General features: G+C 39.7%; 1 protein-coding gene across 17 annotated transcripts in view; it reads left to right on the forward strand.

Annotated features, from left to right (window-relative positions):
• plekha7b (pleckstrin homology domain containing, family A member 7b) overlaps positions 1-25975 on the forward strand; it is a 60894-nt gene that overhangs the window by 10795 nt on the left and 24124 nt on the right. For 15 of the 17 annotated variants that reach the window (XM_072465538.1, XM_072465543.1, XM_072465539.1 and 12 more), the window contains exons 4-7: positions 20247-20330; positions 23974-24085; positions 24780-24884; positions 25604-25676. In XM_072465538.1, coding sequence (XP_072321639.1) covers positions 20247-20330; positions 23974-24085; positions 24780-24884; positions 25604-25676 — 374 coding nt within the window. Of the gene's footprint in view, positions 1-654; positions 913-12613; positions 12760-20246; positions 20331-23973; positions 24086-24779; positions 24885-25603; positions 25677-25975 lie in introns of those variants that run through there. The other 2 variants (XM_072465547.1, XM_072465549.1) reach the window with 2 other exon arrangements.

Consider the following 25975-nt stretch of genomic DNA (forward strand, 5'->3'; position numbering starts at 1 on the left):
TACATTATTATATTTATTATTTAACATTATTTAAACCACAATATTGCACTAAAACACAAACGGTACATTGACTTCCTGTCCAAAACTGAAATTCTGTTTTTATTCAAGGCAAGCCATATATTTATGCCACTGATATTTCTAATACTTTTCACAAATGCATAAAGCAATTGTCATAATAAAGTATATTTCTTAAATATATTTACAAGCTTAGCTGGTGCTCAGCTGGCAGTGCATGAGCCAAATTGCCAGCAGAGTTCAGGGTATGCCTTTCCAACTCTCTTTAGCCGTCATTTGTCATTGTCAAACTCCTGTTCCCTCTGAAAATACCCTAAACCTATGACCAAACGTATCCCTCCTTGTCACTCTGTATCTGTGTTGTATAGCTGAAAAGACTGCATTTAAAGCATATGTCCACATCAGGGAATTGCTCTGATGTCACAGTGATGCTGTAGAACGTATATTAGCATTGCAGAGCAGTGGTGAGGTAAGGGAGGGGCAGGAGTACAATTATGTAGGTTATAGTTATCGCTTTGTTCTTGTGGTCTTGCCTGGTGCTCTGGGGCGCCTAACATGATGTATTGGTAAGGTTGGCTGGCCTTGATAAAACCTTTCAGAATCCCACCACTCGAGGAGACGGGGGACAGCTCAGTGACTGCATGTATTTTTAGCTCCTCCTTAGCGGCAGAAAAGCGGGAAAGAGGATGTTTTGAATGAATCAACGCCACAGTGTTAAGCGGAGGACGTCAGCAGAGCGGCACTTGCAGCCAGCTGAGAGGGATACACAGGCAGCAGGAACAGAGAGGAGCAGAGCACAGCAAATCACAGACCTGCCGCAAACATGTTGGGCCAACCAGGACAGTCTACTCTTCGCACACAGCACAGGAGCCAAGCTATGCATCGTACAACGCACAGGTGTGTATGCCTTTCCCCAGGACATCTGCAGGGTTGCTTTTTTCTAAATAGGCTAAAGCTAAAGTACTGGTGCATGTTGTTAGTTTGGAAAGTATTGAACAGGCACTAAAGGTTTGAGGCTGATCCATGCTTGTATTTACTGGCTATTTTGAAAAAAGACAATGTGCCGGTGGATTTCCCTTAGGGACTGCATCTTGCATAGTGTAGTAATCAGTGTATATTTGCAGAAATGGAGAGGCAGAGAGTGGTCAGAGAGAGAGCTCACTGCAGTGCTTTATGATCATAGGTCATTGACCACTGTGTTGATGTAAGCAGAACTGTGCTGTATCTAGCTAAGACTTCCCTCTAGTTCATGCACGACCTATGTAGAGTGGCTCTACTTTAGAGTGAAGAAGAGCTCTGATGCAGCCCCCTCCTTCCAGATAATGCTCCCTATAGGAATGCTCTGTTTACATGGGGCTGCTTCAGGATCCAGAGTGGCTTTTTAGGCCCTGCCCACACACACACAGACACAGGTTGTTTATGTTATACTGTGTGCTAATGTAGTCATCCATCATAGCAACATTCAGTTTTACTCATTTAAATATTGTTTATTAAATCTATATATCCTATTTTTATATATCTAATGACCTTTTTACGTTAATCTCATGTTTAGTAATCTCATGTTTTTCCAAACAGCAACAAATAAAATTAAGGACGTGAAGTGAAGGACGAGAAGTTTCAATTTGATGTCAATTTTCAAAATCACCCTCTGACTTATTAAAAATTAAAATGCTATTGTAATTTTATTCTCATTACAAATCTAACCTCGCAGCTATGAGATATTGAGCTTATTATGATTCTGTCAGTGTGTTGGTGTCACCCACAGCGAGAAGGTTACTTAACCTATTTATCATTCTTCAGTGCTTTCTCATTGGTCAGGCCTCCTGCTGTGATCTTATCCACAGACGCAGTAGGCTGTAAATACTGACCGCTAAATCTCACCTATGCATGGCGGGCTGCACAGATTAGCAATTTGGACCATGTCTAAATCAATATTATGTTTTATTAAAGACTACATTGTGACATTTATAACACACCTCAGAGCATCAATGAATTAAGTGTCCAGTCATGTATGGTGGTCTTTTCATCTGCTTTCCCTTAGCTCTTGGATGGCATAAAATGTGCTGTTTTGAATGGTCAGTTCCTGTGTAAACTATCTCTTAAAATGCTTTAGCCAAGCTAATCCCCCATGCCGTCCTTTTGGTCACAGGCTCCAGTGCGTCCAAATGCCACATTGCTTCATCTGTATGCTTGTCATATCTTTGTTAACAGCAGCTGAATGGCAGGACAGGTACGTCGCCTGAATCAGGAAAATGAAACAACTAAAATTGGTACATTGGATAGTTGCGTAATAAAGGGGAATATTTTGCAACAGCGACCTCTCCTTAAGATCAGACATTTTTATATTTCCAGGGAGAGTTAAAGCTTCTAAGAATAGCCATAATGATGACACGTAATAGAGAGTGAAGGCATCTGCAGATGGGAGTACATTGTTCAAGTGTAACAAGAAGCAGTGACCTTCTAGATTGGGAACTTTAGATTTTTTAGCAAAGTGGAACAAACTATTCTACAGAAAAGGAGACAAAGTTCTGGTAAAGACTTTGCTGGACATTTCAGTTAGCGCACCAGATGTGGCCTACCTTCTTTGGATTCCTAACTTAATAAGCTTTCTAAGTCTACAAACGCTCTGCAGTCTCACGATACCGAGGGGTCTAAAAATAGCCCGTAAATTCAGTTAGCTGCTGCCAGCCAAGTGGAATCTCACCTAATTTATTTAATCTATCAATTTAATTTGCACAATAATGTGACGGCTTGTGATGTGTAGCAAAGACACATAAGAGCATCTCCAGATATGTCAGTGGTAGTATTAATATGATGACTTTTAAAGTTTGGAGGTGTCTAGTTTTGCATTAAAAGTGAAAAGTATTTGTTTTAGTACATTCTACATTCTTTTGTGTGAACTTTGAAATGCGCTGTTATCGATTTTTTTACTCTAATCGACTGTATGTTTCACTCATAGTCCAGGTCTGGGCATAAACTAGTCCCTTGGAAGAGTTCGCTACACCCCCTATTTATATTGAAAAAGGTTTTGGCGCACAATACAAAAACAACTAAATATATTCAGATGACAACAGACAACATACTTTTGGCATATAGGGTTTGATTTAGAGGTGGAGGTTAATTTTTACTGTTTCTTGTGAAACATAATTGATATATAGATAGAAAAAGGTCCTCCTGCACCTCATCTGCGGCACACCATCACATTATAGAATCCTAAAACTATAAATACTCTCAAATAGGGAACATGTTAGAGAAACACGTTGCACATCGATTAAATTACTCCCTCCGTATTGCTGCAGAACAGATGTGAAGCCAGTCCAACATGCTGCTGTGTCATTTTTAGTGCTGCTAGTCCTATTGTTTGCCTTTGTGCTGCTCATTGGACCTGGACAGTGCAGAGGAGCTGTGTTGTCTTAACTCTGTGAAGCAGTGTAATCTAGCTCTCCTCTGGGCCCACATGCAATGACTGCTTTTATTCATCAGCAGGAGTTCAGCAGATTCTGTAATAAGAACTGCGGGAAACGATAGAGAGACTTCCCCAGCATACAGACACAAACAAACAAGCGTCTTACAAGAATGGGATGCATTTTCTTTAGATTGCGGGGGAAAGGCGAGTATTGATAGAAGGCAAGACTGCAGTAACTGTGCACTATTTACTGCACAGCTCTTTGGACTGAGATGCTCTGCAGTACAATTTTGCTGGCAGATCAAATATCCCTGTACAGTGGCCTCTGCAGTTTGTCCTAATAAGAAGTCACTGTAAACTCTAAAATGTTATGTAATGAAAACATTAACCTTAAATTCTAAATGGATTTATAAAAATGTAACAATTTTCATTAGAAGTACCAGTATAACATTCCCAAAAATGTTTTATATTTCTGCCTGAAATGTTCAATGTTTGCATCATCACAAGGTCTATTATTGTATTAATCTGTAGAGCTGCAATGATTACTGTAATTAACTAATCATGCTTGTTGGCTGTAAAAAATAGGTTTACCGTATTTATATTTTGATAATCGTAATAATCGTTATCTGACTATACAGTGTATGGTATGAACCGTACACTGTATAGCCAGATAGTTGAATTTTGTTCATTGACAATAAACTCTTTCTGATTCTGATTCTTTTGGGGGGGGGGTTAGAATGTATTCAAAAAGTTTAAATGTACGATAGAAGTTATACTTTGATAGTTTACTAATCGAAAAAAATAAGTAATTGTTAACTAGATGACTATTAAATTAAAAATGTAATAGTTTAAATTAAAATAATGGTTAGTGACTTTAAGCTATATCGTTTAAAAATATATTTATATTTATTTATGTGTTTTTAATTTATTTTCCTGACAATTTATATATTTGAGAGTTTAAATTAGAGGTTAATCAATTCACAATTTAATCAATTCACAATAAATGAGTACATTGCTACACCGAGCAGTGGTGGTGATAGGACAGTTCATCTTGTTTTATCCACTCTACATATTTGCTGACAAAAGTTTAAGCATTTTGTGTGTTTGGGAGCATGAGTCATGGGAGGGATGACATAATACTACTTCTGACATGACTGTATAAGGGATTAGACATCATTGACAAAAGCGGGTTAACTGAATCCGATTGTTAGAGGATCTGGTGTTTATCTGCTTCTTTGCCGTTGTACAAAAGCCCTGGCATGTGACCTGCTTTCATGAACTGCTGCTGGGATTACATTTGGACACAGACAAAACACAAGTGTACAACGGCATTCAAATATGTCCGGTTATAATTGTTGTTACAGCTTTTGTTTTCTTTGTACATAAGTATTTATTCGCGGGCAATGTTTGAGTTACTGAGTTAATGTGTTTTTCTTTGAACCAGTCTGTCCACTGTTAATCCATAGACTGACAAGATGAGCAACCTTTCAATTACATTTTTTTGGTCTTAAGTATTGGAGACCAACGAGTCGACGCACTGAATTTTGCCTCATTTAATTTTCATCTGGTGACCATTCATTTTACATTTTGCAGGGATTTATTAAATATTGATGTTTGAGGATTAGGGCAATCAGAGATCAGAGATAATCTGGTCCCAAACATATGCCGTTTGAATATGTTTGTGTCTGCAGTCTACACGTGACTTTGTAAATGTGTGTTAGAAGATACTGTTGTAAGTATAGTCTTCTTGACAGGACCAGGGACATAAAGAACAGACAGCTGCAGATCAGGTAGAACAGACAGCTGCAGATCAGGTTTTTGTACTTTAGACACTGAGAAAAGGGGGTGTGGCATGAGCATCACCCAGTCCGCCCAGTATTTATTTCATATACGAATGCACAATGTCGAATGCCCATAGCAGCGATTAAATTACTAAAAGGAGCTGACGCAAAGCACTGACAAAAGCTCTCAATATCATCAAGTATCTCCATGCACTAAGATGCAATAACAAGTATTCAAGCAGATAAGCACTAGTAAACAGCACATTCAAATGTAAAAAGGTATATTAAGCTCTTCATTCAATCTCGTTGTAAATCAGTTTCAGTTTATGCTTTCTCCTTTCTGTTGTCAACCATATGCATTTCTTTAATACTTAAAAAAGGAGTAGACTGAGCAATAACAATTTAGATTGACTTACTCACTATCAACTGATCAACTAATTCCAAAGGCTTTCAACCCATGTAACAAAAATATAATTGATCTGAGTGCAACTTTATTCTTCACAACATTATTCGTCAAAAATAATGTAAATGGGCTTTGACAAACAAAAACAAAAATGTCTTCTCCTTAATCAAAAAGCATTTTGTCAATTAAGATTGTCACTTTATACAATAAATGAAAATCTCATACATTCACAATCAAGTGAATTTTCCAACTGAACAGTAGATCAAATGGAACACATTTTAGTTGACCTGCTCCAAGTTGAATTTGACAGTCTTTGATTCTCCTGTAAATCATTGTTTCAGAACAGAATTCAGAACATTCACGTCATAAACCACATCTTCAAGCATTAAAAGCCCTGTAAGTAGGTACTTCACATACGTCTGCTATCTGGGGATGTTGAGAGTCAGAGCATGGATGCACGCCTCCTTTATGAAGGCTCAGAATCCTTTTATATCAGGTTTAGAACAGGGAGAGCACATGTGCGAAAGGTTATTCAAAATGAGTTCGATGACAATATCAATACTACCAATTATGAATGATAATAAATGTTAGTGTTGTCAATACACAAAATGACACCAAACGGTAATACAGTTCTGCTAATGTATCCTCCAAGGTCTAAAATGAAATTGCACATGCCCTTTATTGACATAGATATATAACTGTCCACGTATCTGCCATTACACACTCCTTTACTCCTCATCTTTTTACAATTTATGCAAATCGCAGTACACCAATTAACCCGCAGGAAACCCGTTTTTTTCTTGGGGTTCTATTCCCTCAGCTATACAGAGCCTGTGGGTATAAATTAGTCCTTTAAAAGCTTCTTGCTCCAGGATACCTCAGCAGGATGCAAGCAAATTGCTTTGAACTTAGGTTTTACAGCTAATACGCACATTTGTGAATTGCAGATGCCTATGATGATGAATGAATGTCGTCCTCGAGTTACCTATAACCTAGGTGGAGTAGTGTCTGGTCAAGCTGTGTGCTCTTTGTTGGGATGAGTCAGTTTTTTTGGTTAATGAGTTGCTCCCATAAAATGCAATAGATAAGGACAAGAGCTTAGTGGAATCCGTTTATCTCATTTAGTCTGTCCTTTAGTATTGTTCATAACCTCAAGCTCTTCTTGAATATTTTTAATTCCCATTCTGCTGACTATGTGGTGATCATTTTGCTAGTTAAGCCTCCTGCACACGGATTGAACAGCTCCCTGAAGGGATTTCCAGGGTGAGTCGGTCAAATTCAAACAAATTACAACCTAAATCTCTTTTATGGGGTCAAACTGGCTCTGGCACTGTAATGCCTTCTAGTATGACTTCTACATTTTATAATGTCGAATGCAATATGTGACTGCTAGAACCTTTAGTACTGTGCAATTAAGATTAAGGGCATTACAGTGAGACAAATCTAATCATGATCCAAATCCTGTGCTGTGATATGCTATGTTGGGTTGAATTTTTTGTATTGCGTTTCACATATTTTCTGTTTAATGCTACTCTATGTTCAAACACAGAGACTTCCCCCGATCCACTCCTCCTATTGGTCAGCCTCTGTAAAGTTACTCAATTACAGTGAAGCGATAGGTCTGAAGAAGCTGAGGACTTTATTTTCCCCCTTCAAGTTATTCTGTAGTTAATCGTTTGTCGATTAAGTGATCGATTACATTAGTCATCTAATTGTTCCATGAGGATTAAAATAATTTATATAAATACCAGCAGAAAGGGGATGGCTTGTAGTGAGTATTGAGAAGTATGGGTGTTGAATCTTTCTTTTTACAGATAGGTACAGCAGTATTACCTCTACATTACTAGAATACCCCTGCAATCTTGTGGTCTTATCAGTGCACTTTGGATCTGATACATTTATTAACCGTTATTTATACAGAGGAAACCAGTTGAGAGTCAGGTTCTGTCAACACAAGGTCAGATCATAGAGGTCCTCTTTTGCTAGCACCACACGTCGCCCTCTTTTAGTCAACTAATCAAAGCACAGGGTCTTTATTCAACCAAAAGGTAATTAAGTGATATGAGTGTACATAACGTTATTATATTTTTCCATATCACACACCCCTATGTTGTATTATAGACTTCAAGCTGGGTTACTTATTTTCCATGCAGTAGAATACGTTGTGTTGTCTGAGCCAAGCATCTATTTCAGCTTCTTTTTCCTCCTTGCGTCTTCATCTGTTCTACATTTCACTGCCAAGTGATGATTAGTGTGTTTTTGTCAATGTGGGTTACTCTTGTAGTTCAGTCTTGTCAACCCAAAACAGCCCCAAACAACAAAACACAACCCACATGTTTTGGTCAAGGTCAAAGTTTATCCATAAAGCACATTTAAACTATATTCACCAGTGCCTAAAGTGCTGAACAAATGTAAAACAATATTACAATCAACAACTACAGATATAAGAACTATATACAAAAGAAAACATTAGGTAAAAGCATCAATAAATACAATGTCTCACTCAGCTTGCCTTGATAGGCAGTGGAAAGAGATGTATTTTTACTAGAGACATAAATCAGTCAATGTCATGAGCAGATCGAACACTTACAGAGAGGCCATACCAGAGTTTGTGTCCAGCGACCGCAAAAGCTCTGTCCATTCTGGTCTCGAGTGGGGACGGTTTAAAAGCAGCTTGTCACATGACCTCAGTGCTCTGACAGGAACATACACAGATACCATTTCAGTCAAATACACAGGTGCCAGACCATTTAACGCTCTAAAAACAAGCAATAAGATCTCAACTTAATTTAACAATGAAGACACTGCAGGTGACATGGTCAAAGCGTCCTTTGCCTGTCAGAAGGCACCCTGCTGTAAGCGACAAATGGAGGAGGCATCAAGACCATACTATAAGGAGCTGCAAAAGGCCAATTGTCTGGTAATGAACATCTGAATTATATTAATCACCATGTTGTTAGGCATTTATTTCCTTAATGCGATATATTAAGCTAAGCATGGGTACCTCAGAGTCTAGAGAGTCCCTTTGACCTCTGGTGGTTAATGCTGTGTATAGTCCTCACGACCCACTGGAGAACAGGGCTCAAAGGTCGGCACGTTACTTCCATTAAAGTCGAATATCCAGAGGCAACAGCTCATGTTGTTATTGAGCTCTTCATTTTAGATAAGCTCCAGGCAACCGTGTCAAGCCGCAAATGTCTCGTATCGGTGTAGGGTGGTCCCTTGAAACAAGACCTATTGATGTATATTTAAAAGGGCAGGCAAGAGAAGTGTGTATTTACATTTTTCACTTTCCGTTCACCTTTTTTAGTATAGGTTATACAGGACTACATTTTGTGGTGACCTTGAGAGCCCTGAAAGACATACATTAAATTCTATATTATTACATTTATATGTATTTTGTTTGCTTTGTTTAAAATAACAATAATAATAATACACACATTTTTATTAGATTTACTGGTTGAAAGAAACAGATTTTGTTTCTAGAGAAATGTGTTTCAAAGAGACATATAATGACAAACCATGTCAATTCTTGTAATCTTTAAACAAAATGGATCTCAGCTTTATTAACATTCAACAGATAGTACAACAATACTGAATGATTTAGCTTGAGAAATACGCATGCCATCTTCCAAGTTGATTAAGACGAGACCTATTTCTCTATTTGCTGGAGACAGTATATCTAAACATTTAACGGGTCTAACTATGTTTTGTGAAGAGCTCACGGCTGGTGGTCTCTGTCACACAGCTCGATCCACAGATTGTTGTATTTCTCTATAAAGACTGGAGCCAATCGTGAAGCTGGTGTGTGAACTCTTGAGTGGGTCAGAGCGCTTCATAATGCCAGTATTTATACGCTTCGGCCTTGTGCCTCTTTTGTCTTTTCTAAACTAGGCATGCATGAAATCAGATGTTAGTGGAAGGCAGCACCTACTTTCTTCAGTTTTTCTCATGTGGTTTTGAGCCTATTCAGAACAAAGTAACAGGCACAGAGACTGGAAAATGTGCCTTCTCTTGTTTTTGTGTTTTTTTTGTATTCACTCCTAATATAATTAGCTGTTGCCATGCTTGGATTTTGAGACAGCTTGGCCTGAAGGACCACTGTTCCTGCAGTGAAATGTGCTGTGTCAGATGATTGTGATTTGAATGTTAATGAGGTGTCAGCTCTTTAAATTGAAACCAAACCCACTGATGCTAATACAGATGCTGGCAAATCTAAACAACTGTTATATTTTATATTATACTGTTACACTTATCTCCATCGGGAGTTTCTGCCTTTTGTACAGAGTTATGGTTGAATGGTAATAGGTTCACACTTAGCAGCGTTTCTTTGATAAAGGACAAGGGTGCAAAGAGGTGACTGACTATTAGGGCTGCGCAATTCATCGAACTTTAATTGAGATTCAGTCATTTCACATCAATGATAAGCTTGGGGACTTTTTTTTAAGTTGTTTTGAGTGGAGTTCAGTTAAATAAAACATAAATTATAATGAAAAAGAACATGTTTAATAATCATTCATTGTGGTATTGAAGTCGGTATAGAGAATGGTGTGTGTGCGTGTGTGTGTGTGTGTCTGTGTCTGTGTCTGTGTCTGTGTCTGTGTCTGTATCTGTGTGTGTGTCTGTGTCTGTGTCTGTGTCTGTGTCTGTGTCTGGGTCTGTGTGTGTGCTGCAGGACCTGGAAAATAAAAAGTAAAATAGAAATCGCCCTTTTTTGGAAGTAATCTTTTTTCCTCCAAAGTACAATAGAGCAGAGCGAGGCTAAGGCAGTCTGCTGTGGAACTGATAAAGGTCGACCAAATGTGCAAATCCTGCAGCAGAATGCTTATCTGCTTAATGGCCACTGCCGGTGCCTGGGTTAGAAAGAGCACACACTACTGTTATTAACCCAGTTCATTAATACTGGAGGGAGTGATATCTCTTATAGACGAAACACTGTTCTGCCACACTATCTACTGCCTGTCCACATGACTACACTGCAACATTCACTATGGATCGATCCTGCCATTGATTTCAAATGCCTTTCATCTGTATTCTGCCTTTTCTGCAGAAGCATATCATTTGCCCCTAACAGCCTAATGATATTAATGATACACTTGTTACAGCTAATTAAATTGGTCTGGCAATGAAGTCAGCTGAATCTGAATTAGATTATGGCTATTGTGTGTGCGCTAACTGCGCTTGTGATTGAAAGTATAAGCGATTGATCCAAGGCAGATGTGCTTCACTCAGTACTCTGGGATTTTGTGTCATTGCATGCAGAGTAATGACAGTGCAGTTGTGTTAGAAACTAGTCGATGTAATCCTTCGTCCATGAGATACATGTAGGATTCAACAGCGTTGCTGAGTCCTACTTGTACATATAATATTCACAGTTTGCAACCGAGGTGTGAACATGGTCAGTGATAGTGTTTACAGTAAAGAGGCGGATGGAAATCAATTTTTGAACTTTTGAATTTGTTAATTTTTTTTTAGATCAATATTGTCTCAGAAAACATATTCTTGTTTGTTCCTCATAGATTATAACTATAGAGCCGAAAAATGCGTACCATCTTATTTTAGTATAGCGTGTTTATATAGCACTTTCCCACCGTCAAAGGCACTCAAGCACTTTATTAGACAATGTGTGTGTGAAGTGTCTTGCCCAGCGGCACAGCAACATTTCCTCTAGCGCCCCCTCTGTGGCATCTGGCGTTCCAGAGGTCTCCCATCCAAGTGCTAACCAGGCCCTGTTTAGCTTCCGAGCGCTGGCAAGATCGGGCATTGGCAAGCAGATATGGCCACAACATAGTAACAAAAGTGTCTTAAATTAAATGTACCGGTACTTGTTGTCAGCCCGTTACACCCTGCTTCAAACCCAAAGTATTTGGAGGAATCCATTAATTTCCCTGATAATCCAGTGGCATCACTAACCGTAGTTTAAAGCACTGCCAAAATTTGTATTTAAATTTGGAGGTTAACACCTACTTTTGCTAAGAACATTGAAAGAATAAAAGGACAGTTGTATCTAAAAAAACATTTTATTTTAACTGGCTACAGCAAAAGTTAATATCCCTCTGTGCTATGAGTCATTTTTCCCTTGTGTCCATTGCTCCTTGTTCCATGATTCATGCTCTGCTTGCACCATTTTCAATGGATAAAACTCAACTGTACATACCGTAAATGAAATTCCTGGATCCTAAATTCCTATGGTTTTGCCTGTAATTTCGGGGGTTGATTAAAAAGATTGACAGGCGTGTTTGTTTAGTTGTATTTCATTGTGTGAGTTCTTACAGAATGACTTAATGGTCTGAATTTGACTGAAACAACTGTGCCACTTTCAGTGGAGGACTGCGTTGCTGTGAATTGGAAGATTATGCAAATGTCAAGAATTTTTAACTCCCCAGTCTTGATTAGATTATGGGGTGTGCTTTTCACGACATATTCTTTAAGTAAATCACTATTTGGACTGGCTACCATCATTGTAAGAAAGTATGTAATAATATCAAGTTTTCAATGTTAATGTTACACAATGAAATCCGTAAAAAACTGTATTCACACTGTCTAACACTCCTTTAGTATGTGATCAACTGGATGAAACTTTCTTGTGCATAGACATTCTAAAACATGATCATTTTTATTATATTATTACTTGTTCCAGTTTTTACAATAGTGTAACTGGGATTATTATAAATTATTCCTTGACATGTACATTTTTTTTTCATATTTTGAATCTGAGTTTATGTAAGCATTTTACATTTTAAGGTTACATACGGTTACGAGTTACTACTTCAGCGATAAAGAATTCTGTGAAAAAGGGAGTCTATGACACAAAAGTGGTTTAGAGTGCAGGAAAGGGGAACAGAAGAGGATCTAATAAGCAGCTGAGGTATTCCCTGATGGGAGGGAGTCGTGCCGTTACTATCCGGCCGGACTGAGCGAGTAAAGGAATGAAGCTCTCAATCCGTAGCAGAAGTGTGCGCTCAAAGTCAGGGATAAAAAGTTTCCATCTCGCTCCTTTTTGGCTCGTATTCAGCTCGGCCTTTTATTGGGAAAATCTGCTTGTGGGATCTTTCTCGAGTGAAGGCGACACTGCACCACTACAGCAAGTGCAGCAGCTGATAAGAGATGAGTGCTGCTTTGTTTAGCTTCTGCGTGAATGAGTCAAGTGCATAGTAAGTACTGTAAACATTATGATAGAGTACAATGTTCGTTTGCAGAGCGCCTGTTGGATACTTGGCTAATCTAATTATCACATTCCATAACTCCAATACTCAGTTGTACCAGTTACTTGTATGTGTGTGTGTCAGAGTGCACTGACCCATAGAAACCGAGAAGTGAGAGGGAGAGGACTTCAAAATCAGAAATGGTGGCCCTTGTGTCCTTGCGCTCAAGACTTAGCCAGGGGGATTATTGTGGGCCTCTTGTTTTTGTGGAAAGAAATGATACGAGATGCCTTTTCTGAACCCCAGCCTCGAGGGGCTAGTGCTGGAGTAGTAGCTTTAGATTGTTACAGCTGTCTCCTATAGTCTTCTTGACCTAATACATTTAAAAAAAAAACTCTTGCTATATGACATATGTTATGAACTGATGTATGAATTATTAATTATTGACTGTCGTATTGCACCAGCCTCTACATGTTTGTAAATATTATGTGCTTTTGAACGGCCAGTGTATGATGCAGATTTCTGATTGCCACATTTAATGAGTACTTTGGGATACTCCCTTTCCTCTCTGTTCAGCAGTATCACTTGAAAGATAAATTCAGGTCTCTTAAGGAGATAATTGGTGCCATAAAAAGAGCAAGACTTACAAATAAAAAGTTGTTATGTATGCCAAATTAATAGGTGGATTATAGTAAGCAATATATAACACGTAATGAAAAGCTCTGAGCTCCTACAAATGGTCTTTCTTTCAGTGTAATCTTAACATGGCATGCAACGGGTTCAGATTGCAAACTGTTCTTTTACTGCTACATGTGCAGTGCTTCATATGTTTATTGGACGTTGGTTGTGCCCCTGATATGTTTCCTTGCTCATCTTTCTCCATTTAAACTGGTTTTGAACTGGCAGTGAGTTGGTGTTGGGGATATTGACTAAAATGTGCTAAAATGTGCTCTAAATGTTTGGGTTGACGTTCAATTATCACTCAAAATGTTAATGGATATTGGATCTTAAACACAAGACTGCAGAAATATCATCTCATAGCCTTGTTTGGATGATTACATTTTAATTCCCTTTGTATTGTTTTTTTTTCCAGCCGTTTGAAAGTATATATACATATATTATAGACAATATACTTTTTTGTGACTCATTGCGATTTATCCATTGTTCTATTACAGTGAACAGAATAGTCTTGTTGACATTCAGAATGTGTCCTTGTATTACCTCATTACCCAGTCAATGCTTTCATTGCTCATCAGACATTGAATTGGGTGTGATATTTTCATTGATGCAGCAGTGACGTTCCTCTGTGTGTGTGCGATTAAGAGTTACATTTAAACAGAGTATTGCCATGTCCTAGAGACCTTTGAGTTGACCATTGACCATTGACTTGAGGACTGCCCATCACAAAAATCTATATTCCAATGGCAGATATTAGAGCACTGTGTGTAGTATTTTATTTTCAAGGCCATCTTAAAGGGAACAATGGCATTGAGCTGAATGTTATTACTGATATAATGCTGGAAGTGGCCTTCATAGCATGATAATGAAAGCTTTACCAAAGCATCTAAAGACTTTTGAACTGTATTTTACTACTGTGTGAAACACATTGAGACTGTGTTCGTGAAAAGCATTAAAAAAACGTACAAATAAAGTTTACTTACTTTACTTACTTACAGAAGGCTCTTACACACACATTAGTAGGTTTATTTGTTCAGGGAGGTCAAGATTAATTGATTAATCCAATAAATAAATGTAATCTAGTTTAGTGTCACATATGTAAAAAAAAGTCAATTGAAGATTTGACATGCAAAAAGCTAGTTTCCATCCATATTCCCAGGGCAGGTGCAAACATTACAGCCAATAGTGAAGTCATATAAACATGAACATATTTACAGTTATCAAGAAAGTATAATTTTAAATTTCTAGAGAAAATTAGCAAATCTGTGTTTGTTTGTTATCTTTGTTTTACTGTTTAATGGTTTTAAAAGAGAACACATTGTCATGCGTCATTAATTAAGATTTTTTCTTTTTTTTAAAGACAAAGACAGTTGCGTTATTACATCAAAATGGAAAATAATTGAAGCAAATAAATACATTATTATTGATAATAACAATACTATTACTACTACTACTACTACTACTACTACTACTACTACTACTACTACTACTACTACTACTACTACTACTACTACTACCAATAATAAAAATAATATGCTATGACTAGAAGTCTTCAGTCACCATATTTGACCTTTGTATTTGGAACATCTCAGTGTTCAATAGAAGTAATCATGTGACTAATTGAAAAAAAAAAAAAAAAATCAACAACTAGTCGACTACTAAAATAAGCTAAAGTTGCAGGCCTAATGCCATGCTCTTTTTGATAAATATGTTGCAGCTGATGATAACGGATCTCATATTAGCAAACCTGTGGTGGTTGATACTTTGTCTGTAATTAAAATGAATGACAATTTTAGTCTCCCACACTTGGAACAGTGTATACAATTGATTAGAGCGGTATCATCTCATTTTCTCATTGCAAAATAAAACAAAATCTGACAGCACAAAACCATGATGGATGACCCACCTCACTTACCTCATGAGTTACTCTCCTCATCGCTTTAATTTCACTGCATGCCGTACTTAGTGACAATACATGATTAATGCACAATCATGTAATTCTCATACCTCATTGTAACTGTACTCTTAAACAACATAAGTGCTGACTGGTGGTGCCAACCAAGCTGTTTTCCCAAATCCATTATCTCCTCTAAAAGGCAGCGAGCGCCTCTACTGCAGGACTCGTTTCCCATCTGGGACGCTCTTGTCAAAAGCGTTGATGAAAGCTACTTTTCTGCAAACAAACATGTCTTCTGTGCCGCAGCGCTCAGGCATTACCCGGACGGAGGATGCTGCAAATACCATGACAAATAGTTCAGAAGTAATGTGGTCTAAAACAAAAGGCTCAAAGAAGAATGCTCCCTTCTAATTAACTGGGCGGCTGGTGCTGTACGTTTGATGCGCTCAGTGCTGTGTTGTAGAGACAAGCCTGATTAGGTGTCGTCGAGCTAGTTTACAAGCTACATCTCTACTTCATAAGTGGAAATTGGATTTGTCTGTCCGTTGATGCCTTGTGTTACCATGGGCAGCTTGTCACCATTTATTGTCAGTGTGCTGTCTGAACTTTGGCGAAAATGTCAACTCATAAATCTCACCACTGCCCTCCCCCTAAGCCCCACAGTGTACGCTCTACCACCGCACGTGTTTCTTTCTTATTATTTAGAACAAACCTGCAGCTGGACTTGGTTTGTTAGTTTGGTTAAAGCCGTAGTACCTGCTTTTCAAACCATGAAAGAAGGAAGTTGATATGTAAATCTGTATAACTAGGTCCTATATCATACCTTTTGGCACATCTCTAGTATTCACATACTCTTATTACAAAGTGCAACATAGTCACTCAAGGATCTGAAAATATAAAAAAAAAGTTTGGTTTAAGTGTAACTTTTGAAGATTTTAGGATTTTATTGCTTTGCTTAAAATGTTTCACGAAATGGCATTATACCATCCATCCATCCATTTTCTGCCGCTTTATCCGGGGCCGGGTCGCGAGGGCAGCAGTCTGAGCAGGGACTCCCAGACTTCCTCTCCCCAGACACTTCCTCTAACTCCTCCGGGGGTCTTCCCCGGGGCCTCTTCCCGGTGGGACATGCCTGAAACACCTCCCGAGGGAGGCGCCCAGGAGGCATCCGGAACAGATGCCCGAGCCACCTCAGCTGGCTCCTCTCGACGTGGAGGAGCAGCGGCTCTACTCCGAGCTCCCCCCGTGTGGCCGAGCTCCTCACCTTATCTCTAAGGGAGCGCCCAGCCACACGGCGGAGGAAACTCATTTCGACCGCTTGTATCCACGATCTTGTTCTTTCGGTCACTACCCAAAGCTCATGACCATAGGTGAGGGTAGGAACGTAGACCGACCGGTAAATAGAGAGCTTTGCCTTTCGGCTCAGCTCCCGCTTTACCACAACGGTCCGATGCAGCGACCGCATCACTGCAGCCGCTGCACCGATCCGCCTGTCAATCTCACGCTCCATCCTTCCCTCACTCGTGAACAAGACCCCGAGATACTTGAACTCCTCCACTTGGAGCAAGGACTCCCCACCCACCTGAAGAGGGCAAGTCACCTTTTTCCGGTCGAGAACCATGGCCTCGGATTTGGAGGTGCTGATTCTCATCCTAGCCGCTTCACACTCGGCTGCAAACCGTCCCAGTGCATGCTGCAGGTCCGGGTTTGATGGAGCCATCAGGACAACATCGTCTGCAAACAGCAGAGATGAGATCCTGTGGTCCCCAAACCGGACACCTTCCGACCCCTGACTGCGCCTAGAAATTATGTCCATAAAAATTATGAACAGAACCGGTGACAAAGGGCAGCCCTGGCGGAGTCCAACATGCACTGGGAACAGGTCTGACTTACTGCCGGCAATGTAAACACATCTCCTGCTCCGGTCATACAGGGACCGGACAGCTCTGAGCAAAGGGCCCGGACCCCGTACTCCCGGAGCACCCCCCAAAGGACACCCCGATCAGATGACACGACAACAAAGTCGATCATTGACCTCCGGCCTAGGGTGTCCTGGTGCCATGTGCACTGATGGACACCCTTGTGCTTGAACATGGTGTTCGTTATGGACAATCCGTGGCTAGCACAGAAGTCCAATAACTGAACACCGCTCGGGTTCAGATCGGGGAAGCCGTTCTTCCCGATCACCCCTCCCCAGGTGTCACTGTCATTACCCACGTGGGCGTTGAAGTCCCCCAGTACAACAACGGAGTCCCCGGTCGGTGCACTGTCCATTACCCCTCCCAAGGACTCCAAGAAGGCCGGGTACTCTGCACTGCTGTTCGGCCCGTAGGCCGCCACAACAGTGAGAGACCTGTCCCCCACCCGGAGGGACGCGACCCTCTCGTTCACTGGTGTGAACTCCAACATGTGGCGGCTGAGCTGAGGGGCTATAAGCAAGCCCACACCAGCCCGCCGCCTCTCCCCGCGGGCAACACCAGAGAAGTGGAGCGTCCAGCCCCTCTCGAGGAGATGGGTTCCAGAGCCCAAACTGTGCGTGGAGATGAGGCCGACTATATTTAGTCGGTATCGCTCAACCTCCCGCACAAGCTCAGGCTCTTTCCCCCCCAGCGAGGTGACATTCCATGTCCCCAGAGTTAGTCTCTGTGTCTGGAGATCTGGTCGCCGAGGCCCCTCCCCTCGACTGCCGCCCAGATCTCTCTGCACCGGCCCCTTATGGATCCTCCTGCGGGTGGTGGGCCCACGGGAGGGCGGCCCCACGTCGCTCCTTCGGGCTGTGCCCGGCCGGGCCCCGTGGGGTAAGACCCAGCCACCAGGCGCTCGCCATCGAGCACCCATCCCAGGCCTGGCTCCAGGATGGGGCCCTGGTGACGCCGATCCGGGCGACGTAATCGGCCTTGTTTGTGAACTCATCATAAAGGGCTTCTGAACCGATCTTTGTCCGACCCGTCACCTAGGACCTGTTTGCCTTGGGAGACCCTACCAGGGGCTTGAAGCCCCCGACAACATAGCTCCCGGGATCATTCGGGCACTCAAACCCCTCCACCACGTTAAGGTGTCGGTTCAAGGAGAGGCAATATTGACATTATACCTATCTAACACATTGATAAGCAGGTGTCGCCCCCAAAGATACATGTTAGATTTTGCTCACATGTCTATTATTGCAATAAAACATCTTAAAGCAGAACTATGTAACATTTCCACCTTATTGAACAGCTTTGTAAGACTTTGTGATGGTTAAATATGTATTTTCGTGGTGTTTGAAGTGTCTGTTGTCACCCCCTTGTTGTCTCTGGGCGGAAAACCAACCTTGCAACATTTGCCGACATCGACCTGAAAATATGTGAATCTACTGCCTTTATTATTATAAAGAAAGAAAGAAATCTATCGCCAGAGTTACTTAGTTCTTCTTTAAATTGAATAAATGGAAGATAGATTGGTTTAATTCCATACAAATACTCCAGGTGAAGCAATAACATGAGCAGCGCTGTTTGGTTTTATCTATTGAGTTGTACAACATGTAGGGTAGAATTATATATATTTGCACTGACCATGACGCAGTGCTGATATGATACGATGTGAAAAACCAAGAGCCAGCAGTAATAAAATAGCTCTGCAAGTTGAATTCAGACATGAAGCATAATGTTTTGAAGTGAATGTGGTGTATTTTTGAACACAGTCAGTGCTATCACTTTTATAGCCTAGAGTGGTGCCAGGCACTTCTTCTTTGTACAAGGCTGTTCTTTTTGGTTTGCTGTGTGTGTTTGGTTTTGAAAGGTTCTTGAAATGAATATTGACATAAACAACAAAAATAAGCAAAAAAAATAATAATAATTGAAATACAAATGTTTTGAGCTATATTAATATTATGATAGTGGTATCACAGTTTTACTTTGAGGACAGTTTCACCATTTAACAATTACCTACCGTTGTTGTTGTTGTTGTTGTTGTTGTTGTTGTTGTTGTTGTTGTTGTAGTACCTTGCACAGTGCACCAGACACTCTTCAAATGTCTGAAATTATTATCGGATCGGCTGCGTTCAGTGTTTTAATATTAGGTGTGGAAAATGCTAATGTCAAAATGCTAATGTGTTTTCATCTTTTCATTGTGATGCATCATGCTACTTAAGGATGGGCAATATTGACACAAAATAATAATAATAATAATTTTACTTTTGTTTTTAATCAGCTCTTTTTACTGCTTTTTAAAATACTTAAATTACATTTCTTTTTTTATTCTGTTTAAATCTACTGTTGCAGGTCTCCAAAACAACTGCTCCAATAGTATTCATGCTTTGTTACATCGCCAACCTCCAATGCAGCTGCACTGAAATTAGCCACAAATAACCCAGAGACAGCCCGATACAGACTTAAATGTCCCAAACACGTGACTTGAAATGACATCCAGAGGTTAATCGCTCAATTTTCTGTTGGAGCCAATGGGCAGGACAGTCCAGTATATAACATTAGAGCAGATTGTTATAAATGACCAAAGGCATGACCCGACTGCTCTTTGCTCCTCAGCTGTGGTGCATAGCAGGTTTATTACCAAACCAAGTGCCCAGAAAGTCAATGCTTTAACTATAAATCTGAAGGTGACTTGTTCTGTCTGGAGATAGTAGTAACATGTGTTTATGCCCTGTAGTTAAAGAACTAAATTTAAATCAATGGGGCTGGGTAAACTTTTGCAGAGAACATATAGTGGCTTTGGAGCTCATAACATTAACTGACCTGACTTGTATTTTGAGCCCTTGTAAGCTGGATTTACTTGATGGATGGTGTAAATTTCGTTGTAACCTGAAAACAATGGTAGAATAACAACATCACGGGACAGTGGTGGGACACAAATATGATTAATGACTCTAATTTGATGTTTTCCCTTGGTGTTGTTTTCTCTCCCCTATCTCGTTCCTGTCCCAAAGCCACAACGTGAGGGCTACGACGTTTCGACATCCAGTGACCGGACAGATCTCCCCCGAAAACACAGAATACACGCTACAGGACAGGTGAGTACCCTATTACGTATGTATCTGCATGTTTGAACATTCTCAGAGGTTAGTCCAAGGTCACAGGAGTCTAAAAATAGGCCATCACCACGTCTCACGATGCGGATCATTAGAGGGTGGGCTTTCGGCTGCGACAGACCACTTTTAATTAACTTTAGATTAGGGTCACAAAATAGTGAGGGAGGAGCGATGTATTTACCGTGACTGGATGTGCTTTTATGGCTGTCACAAGCGACTTTGCTCATGTTGTTAGCTGTGCGTTCCAAACACATCGTCAGAGTTAATTTCCTGTTAGAGTTTATGATAATGACTCTCGCCGCCTTAAGCTGTGTTCATGAATCCGTCTCATCAATTAGACAATAAATGCTGAAGTGCCGCTTTTGATCAGTATGATTCATCCCATAGTTGTTAAAGAATTTAGAAAAGATAAAAGATTATAGATGCAGTTTGTAACTTTTCTTGGATTGCTCCAAAATACTTTATAGACTCGTCTCGCCACAGATCTGACCTGTAACCTGATCTGGTGGCTTCACTTTCTTGTTTCCATGGAGCTAGATGAGTTTAATTCCACACTATGATGCATTTCTTTGTACATCCGTCACCAGAAAAGTACAGCTATATACTGTAGCACATACTATAGCACATTTAGCTTAACACATGAAGAAACAAAACAATAAATAATTACAGATATAGCTTCATGTTCTTTCAGTCGTCACAGTATATTCAAACACTAAACACCTCTGTTGTTTCTGTTGTTTTAACTTAATTAATTCGTTTTTTTAATACTACCATGTGACGTTGTGACAGAAAAGATAGAATCCATTTGAAATAGCTGCGTGTTTTTTTTATATGGCACCATTTCTCTGTGTGTCTATGTGATTAATACTTTGCCGATTAACATAACAGTGGATTTTCATATCATAAATTGTCATTATTTTACAACAACTACATGCACTGTGGTTGGGCTTCATCCTGCAAATCTGTTCCAGCTTCATTGCAGGTTGAGAGCTCCACAGACCAGAGCAGGTGTTAGATCACGTTTAAGCTGCGGCTAAAAGAAGATCACTGAAGCCGCAAAGATTCCTCGTGTGGGCAGGAGTATGTTGAAAGACACATACATCCCGGGTGATTACTGAAGCTATTCGAGCCTAATTGCAATTGACCAGACCTGTTATTCTCAGCAAATTAGTTTTAAGATTAGATGTACCAGTAAAGTATGTGCTTCATAATACATAAATGCCATTGCAATAGTTGGTTGCAGTGCAGTTGGTTCACCATTTCAATTAATTACGCTTTTCAATTTAGACTTTGTGGTGTTTGAAAAAAAAAAATCCAAACACCTAATGCATTACTTTACAATGAACCACACACTGAGAGATTTAAAGCACTGCTCCGTTTTGCTCCACAATAAAGGAGAACTCCAGACTGTGTTAATAAAAGCTGAAATGCGGCATCTCTTCTTGGTTTCCAGCCAAACGAGGAATGGTGCATAGTTGTGCTGAGTTGCCTTGTACTCACATAAACTTACTCTGGCTGAGGACATTTCAGATCAGGCCAGTTTCTTTTAAATAGTGTTTACAAGCTGGATTAAAGTAAAAAAAGACTTTGTTCTGGTCTCAACACTTGAAAAATATATTGTATAAACGAATAGGAAATGCATGGCTTTGATGTCTGTGAAAAGCAGGACAGGGGTCCCAGGAGCTGCCGTGTCAGATCAGGACAAAGCTGAAGAGGAGCCTTGTCCCCAGACAGATCTGTCTATACTTCAGCAGCCTCAAGGCTCCGACTCGATTATTGATTATCACACCATCATCAGTTTGTCAGTGCTCCGTCTGTGCTCCCGTTGCCTGAAAGGATTAAATGCATTAAAAACATGTCCTCATTTCCACCACAACCAAACGATGAGAGGTGATGGAGCTCACTGTCTTTCTTCCCTTTTCAAAATGAGATGAAAAATATATCTCCGCTCCAACACATGCCACAACAAATCTCCCGGGCAACCGTTTCAGTGACAGAGGTGGTAAACACCATGAGAGCTCACATAAAACAGCGCGGGCCTTTGATAGGACAGAGACATCCTGTAAAAACACTGGCTGTTGTCCCGCCTCACAGGGACACTGCAGATAATGTATGTTTTGTTCCAGTGTGGAATCCTCTCTGTTCTGCTGACATTCTGGGTTTATGCTTGGCACACAATGTTATGTATTTTGTCTCCTGTATCAGCAAATAGCTCTAATGTTCTGTCAGTTACAGGTTTGTTAGCTTCTGCGGTCATCTTACCTTACCTCAAAAATGTACAAATGACACATCTTTAGTCCATAAAGCAAGCTTTCAGATTAAGTTGTTTCTATGCAAAGCGTGACTTCATTTCATTCCTGTGATCTGCCTGGTCGGCAGATTTGAGCGCTGCAGAGTATCTTTGCAGTGAGATCAAACAGGAGGTTAGCAAATTTGAACAGGAATAATCTACAAGAAATGAAAGTGATCCAGCAAGAGCTAAAGAGACAACCTTGCTGGAAAGAATTTATATATTACATACCCTTTTCTCCCTTTGTGATATCTATCTTAGGTTTTTGATGTTTTTTTCATCAGATTTTTGTTTTTGATTATTTTTTTTAAATCCTATTACATCTCAAACCTGTGGTGGTCACAGACTTGTTGTCTCCTCATAGCATAATACATTTTCTTCTTAGCTGCCCTAGCTACTTATACTTGATTCTTGGGGGGTTGTTCTGCTTTGCAAGTTTCTGTGTAGACTGTGACGCAACACAGTGATAAAGAATGATTAAACTTCAAATAGAGGTTAATAAATAACCCAAACTAAGTTAGTGCTACACCAGATGTCACACAAAGCACTGCATTCATTGAAAACAGGCAAACTCATCAATTCATGAGACTATTTACTATCAAGAAGATCAAGTAGTGAAGGTGTTATAATTACCCTAAGAAATAATTGTGTCTTCCAGGCCAAAACATAACAAAATAACCTCGATAATATATTCTGTGGTAAATCTTTTGTCATATTTCTGTGACTGCCTATGGCACAAGCTGCATAATACTGCACCGTTTGTTCCACATGGGCTTGTTTAGCTCAAGAGATTTGTGTTTGTGTCATGAGAACTTATGAGGAATGCAGTCTATGATGCCCCAAGATAGCCTGACTGCTCTTAAGATTGATGTTGTCCATGGTATCAGCTTGAGACTCGCTGTCGTATTTTTTGGATGTGTATGATTCATAGTATAGTAGAAACTTCAGATAAAATACCACTCACTGCGCTTACATAGACGCCAGGAAAACTGGATCACTGCCTACAAGTAGTGTCACAATACTAACTTTTCAAACTAATTTGGTTTCAAAGGTTTATCCTGTTTATGTGATTTTTTTCAGTATCCTATACTTGGTCAATCTAGTTCAGTTCTAGTTTTAGTGTCGATTAGTATCTGATTTTTGATACTTCTGCCTACAAGCTTGTGTGGTTTCATTGTTTTTGTCCATTACCTAAAAGTGAACATTTATTAGCGTTGCTGTGACCAAATCACTTCTGAGCAATGCAGTCACAAACGCTCAATGTAAATGAGATTGCCAAAAGTGTGGTTAGGTGTGGTTCTGACTTTGCCTTTCTTTTTCTGTTCCGTTCTGAAGAATTAAATCTCGCATGTCCAAGTCAGTGGCCAATCACAGATCCCCCGGCATGGTCACCGAGACGACCAAAGCTGTGACCACTGCTCCAGTGGATGGCACCGCAGGTTCAAAGGTGAGAAACACTTTTGGAGTCAGCACAATCATGTTTTCCTAGTTTTTATTTCATTTAGGTTGGGGTTTATGCCCTCTGCCATTATTAATAGATGCATTCAAAAAAACTTTTTTTTTTGGCATGTTTATGACTAATTGTTTAGGTTGATCCAAAGTTTTTATTTTATTTTTGAAGTTCCTCTTAAGACGTGTACGGTACTTTAAATTAACCAAATGTGTCGAATAATGTTTTTATTATTTATATTGTTTACCGTATATTATATTTATAGTTTTGATTTTAAGTAGTACATCTCTCCCGACTGAAACACAAATAGTATTCTTGAGCCTGGATCCCTGTCAGCCATGTCATAAACGTTACATAATGGCCTCATCTTAAATCTGTCAGACGATATATTGTTTCATAATGTCGTGGCATCTGTTTTGCCGTTATCTACACCTAGGCTTAAAAATTCAAAGCTCTCAATTTGAAACATTGCTGGGTATTTTCATTTGCTACTATAAAAGGAGAAGCTAGAAAAGCAGGGACTTGGAAAAAGAATCCATGGTTATACTTTACAGCAATTTCAAGAGGCAGAAAACATTAGGTGAAATAGTGTTGGTATTCTTTATCTCCACAAGGCAAATAGAAGATCGATTGATGACTGATGCCCGCACATGCCAGTGTTACTGATTCGTAACCTCTTTGTTTCCACCAGGGCTTCAGAGGCAATGGAAAAGTACACAGTTTTGGCAAAAGGGATCATTCTATTAAAAGAAATCTTAACGTCCCAGTCGTGGTGAGAGGCTGGCTTTATAAACAGGTAAGATTTTCTGTTCTTTTTGCTGGATTTTCAGATACGTTTGAGATAAGGATGAATGATTTGTCGTCATTAGATACTACAAATAATTAAACACCAGTTACTTAAATGTGCACTATGTAACTTATTTAGGGTGATGTGATTTATTTGCTATAACTCCACTGAGATAGATATATTTAATGCCAAACTATGGAACCTCTGCGTAGAGCCAAACAGATTGCGAACCCTTCACCACAAAAGTATGTGTGCTTGGGCTGGCAATATGTAAAAAATAATAATCACAATTAATTTCTTCATATGGATCGCTCTCAATAAAAATGGCTTTTAGTAATGATTTCATGAGCATTAAGTGTACAGACTTTTTGTAAGTATGACCTCTGCTCCAAACCACCAGTATTGGCTCTCGGTTAATAAAACAACAACCACACCATTGACAATAAGACATCACTGAAATCTTGAACTCTCTGAAACTTTTGATAAATTGCCTTGTCCTTGTACTGGTGTGTGCACATTAAAAAACTTAAAACCATGTGCACAGATTGCAATTCATAAAGATGTCGTCAATTACATATTTATTACCGCTGTTATGCCTAAATTGTGTTGAATTATTCTATTCTGTTCATAAACTAAGGCTAAAACATAAATTGCCTTTGAATAATAGTAATATCGCTAAGAGGAGGCTTTCTAACCGTATTTTCTGCTGTTTTTCCCCTTCTCTGCAGGACAGCTCTGGAATGCGACTGTGGAAAAGGAAGTGGTTTGTTTTGTCAGACTTCTGCTTGTTTTATTACAAAGGTGAGTGCATGGAAAGTGCACTCTGTTAGGGTTTAACTGTCAGAATTGAAATGAATTGCAGGTTCTAAATTGAAATATTACAAACTCCATTGAGATTGTTATAATTGTAGATTAATGACAGCTTGAAATTAGAAATCCAACATCTCATTGGTCTCCCTAGCTTCCTCACCGTATGAGCATCTCCACTCTTGTTATTTGGTTGTTAAGTGGGTTTGGGTTGTCGTAGTGTAGCAGCCGGCTGATCTTTTCATCAATCATGCTAAATAATAAATAAGCCACATGCCACCTTCTGCCCCTAT

Source organism: Eucyclogobius newberryi, unplaced genomic scaffold (genome assembly GCF_026437365.1).
Source record: "Eucyclogobius newberryi isolate DKJ021-1_F unplaced genomic scaffold, fEucNew1.0.hap1 SCAF_5, whole genome shotgun sequence".
Taxonomy (NCBI): Eukaryota; Metazoa; Chordata; class Actinopteri; order Gobiiformes; family Gobiidae; genus Eucyclogobius; species Eucyclogobius newberryi.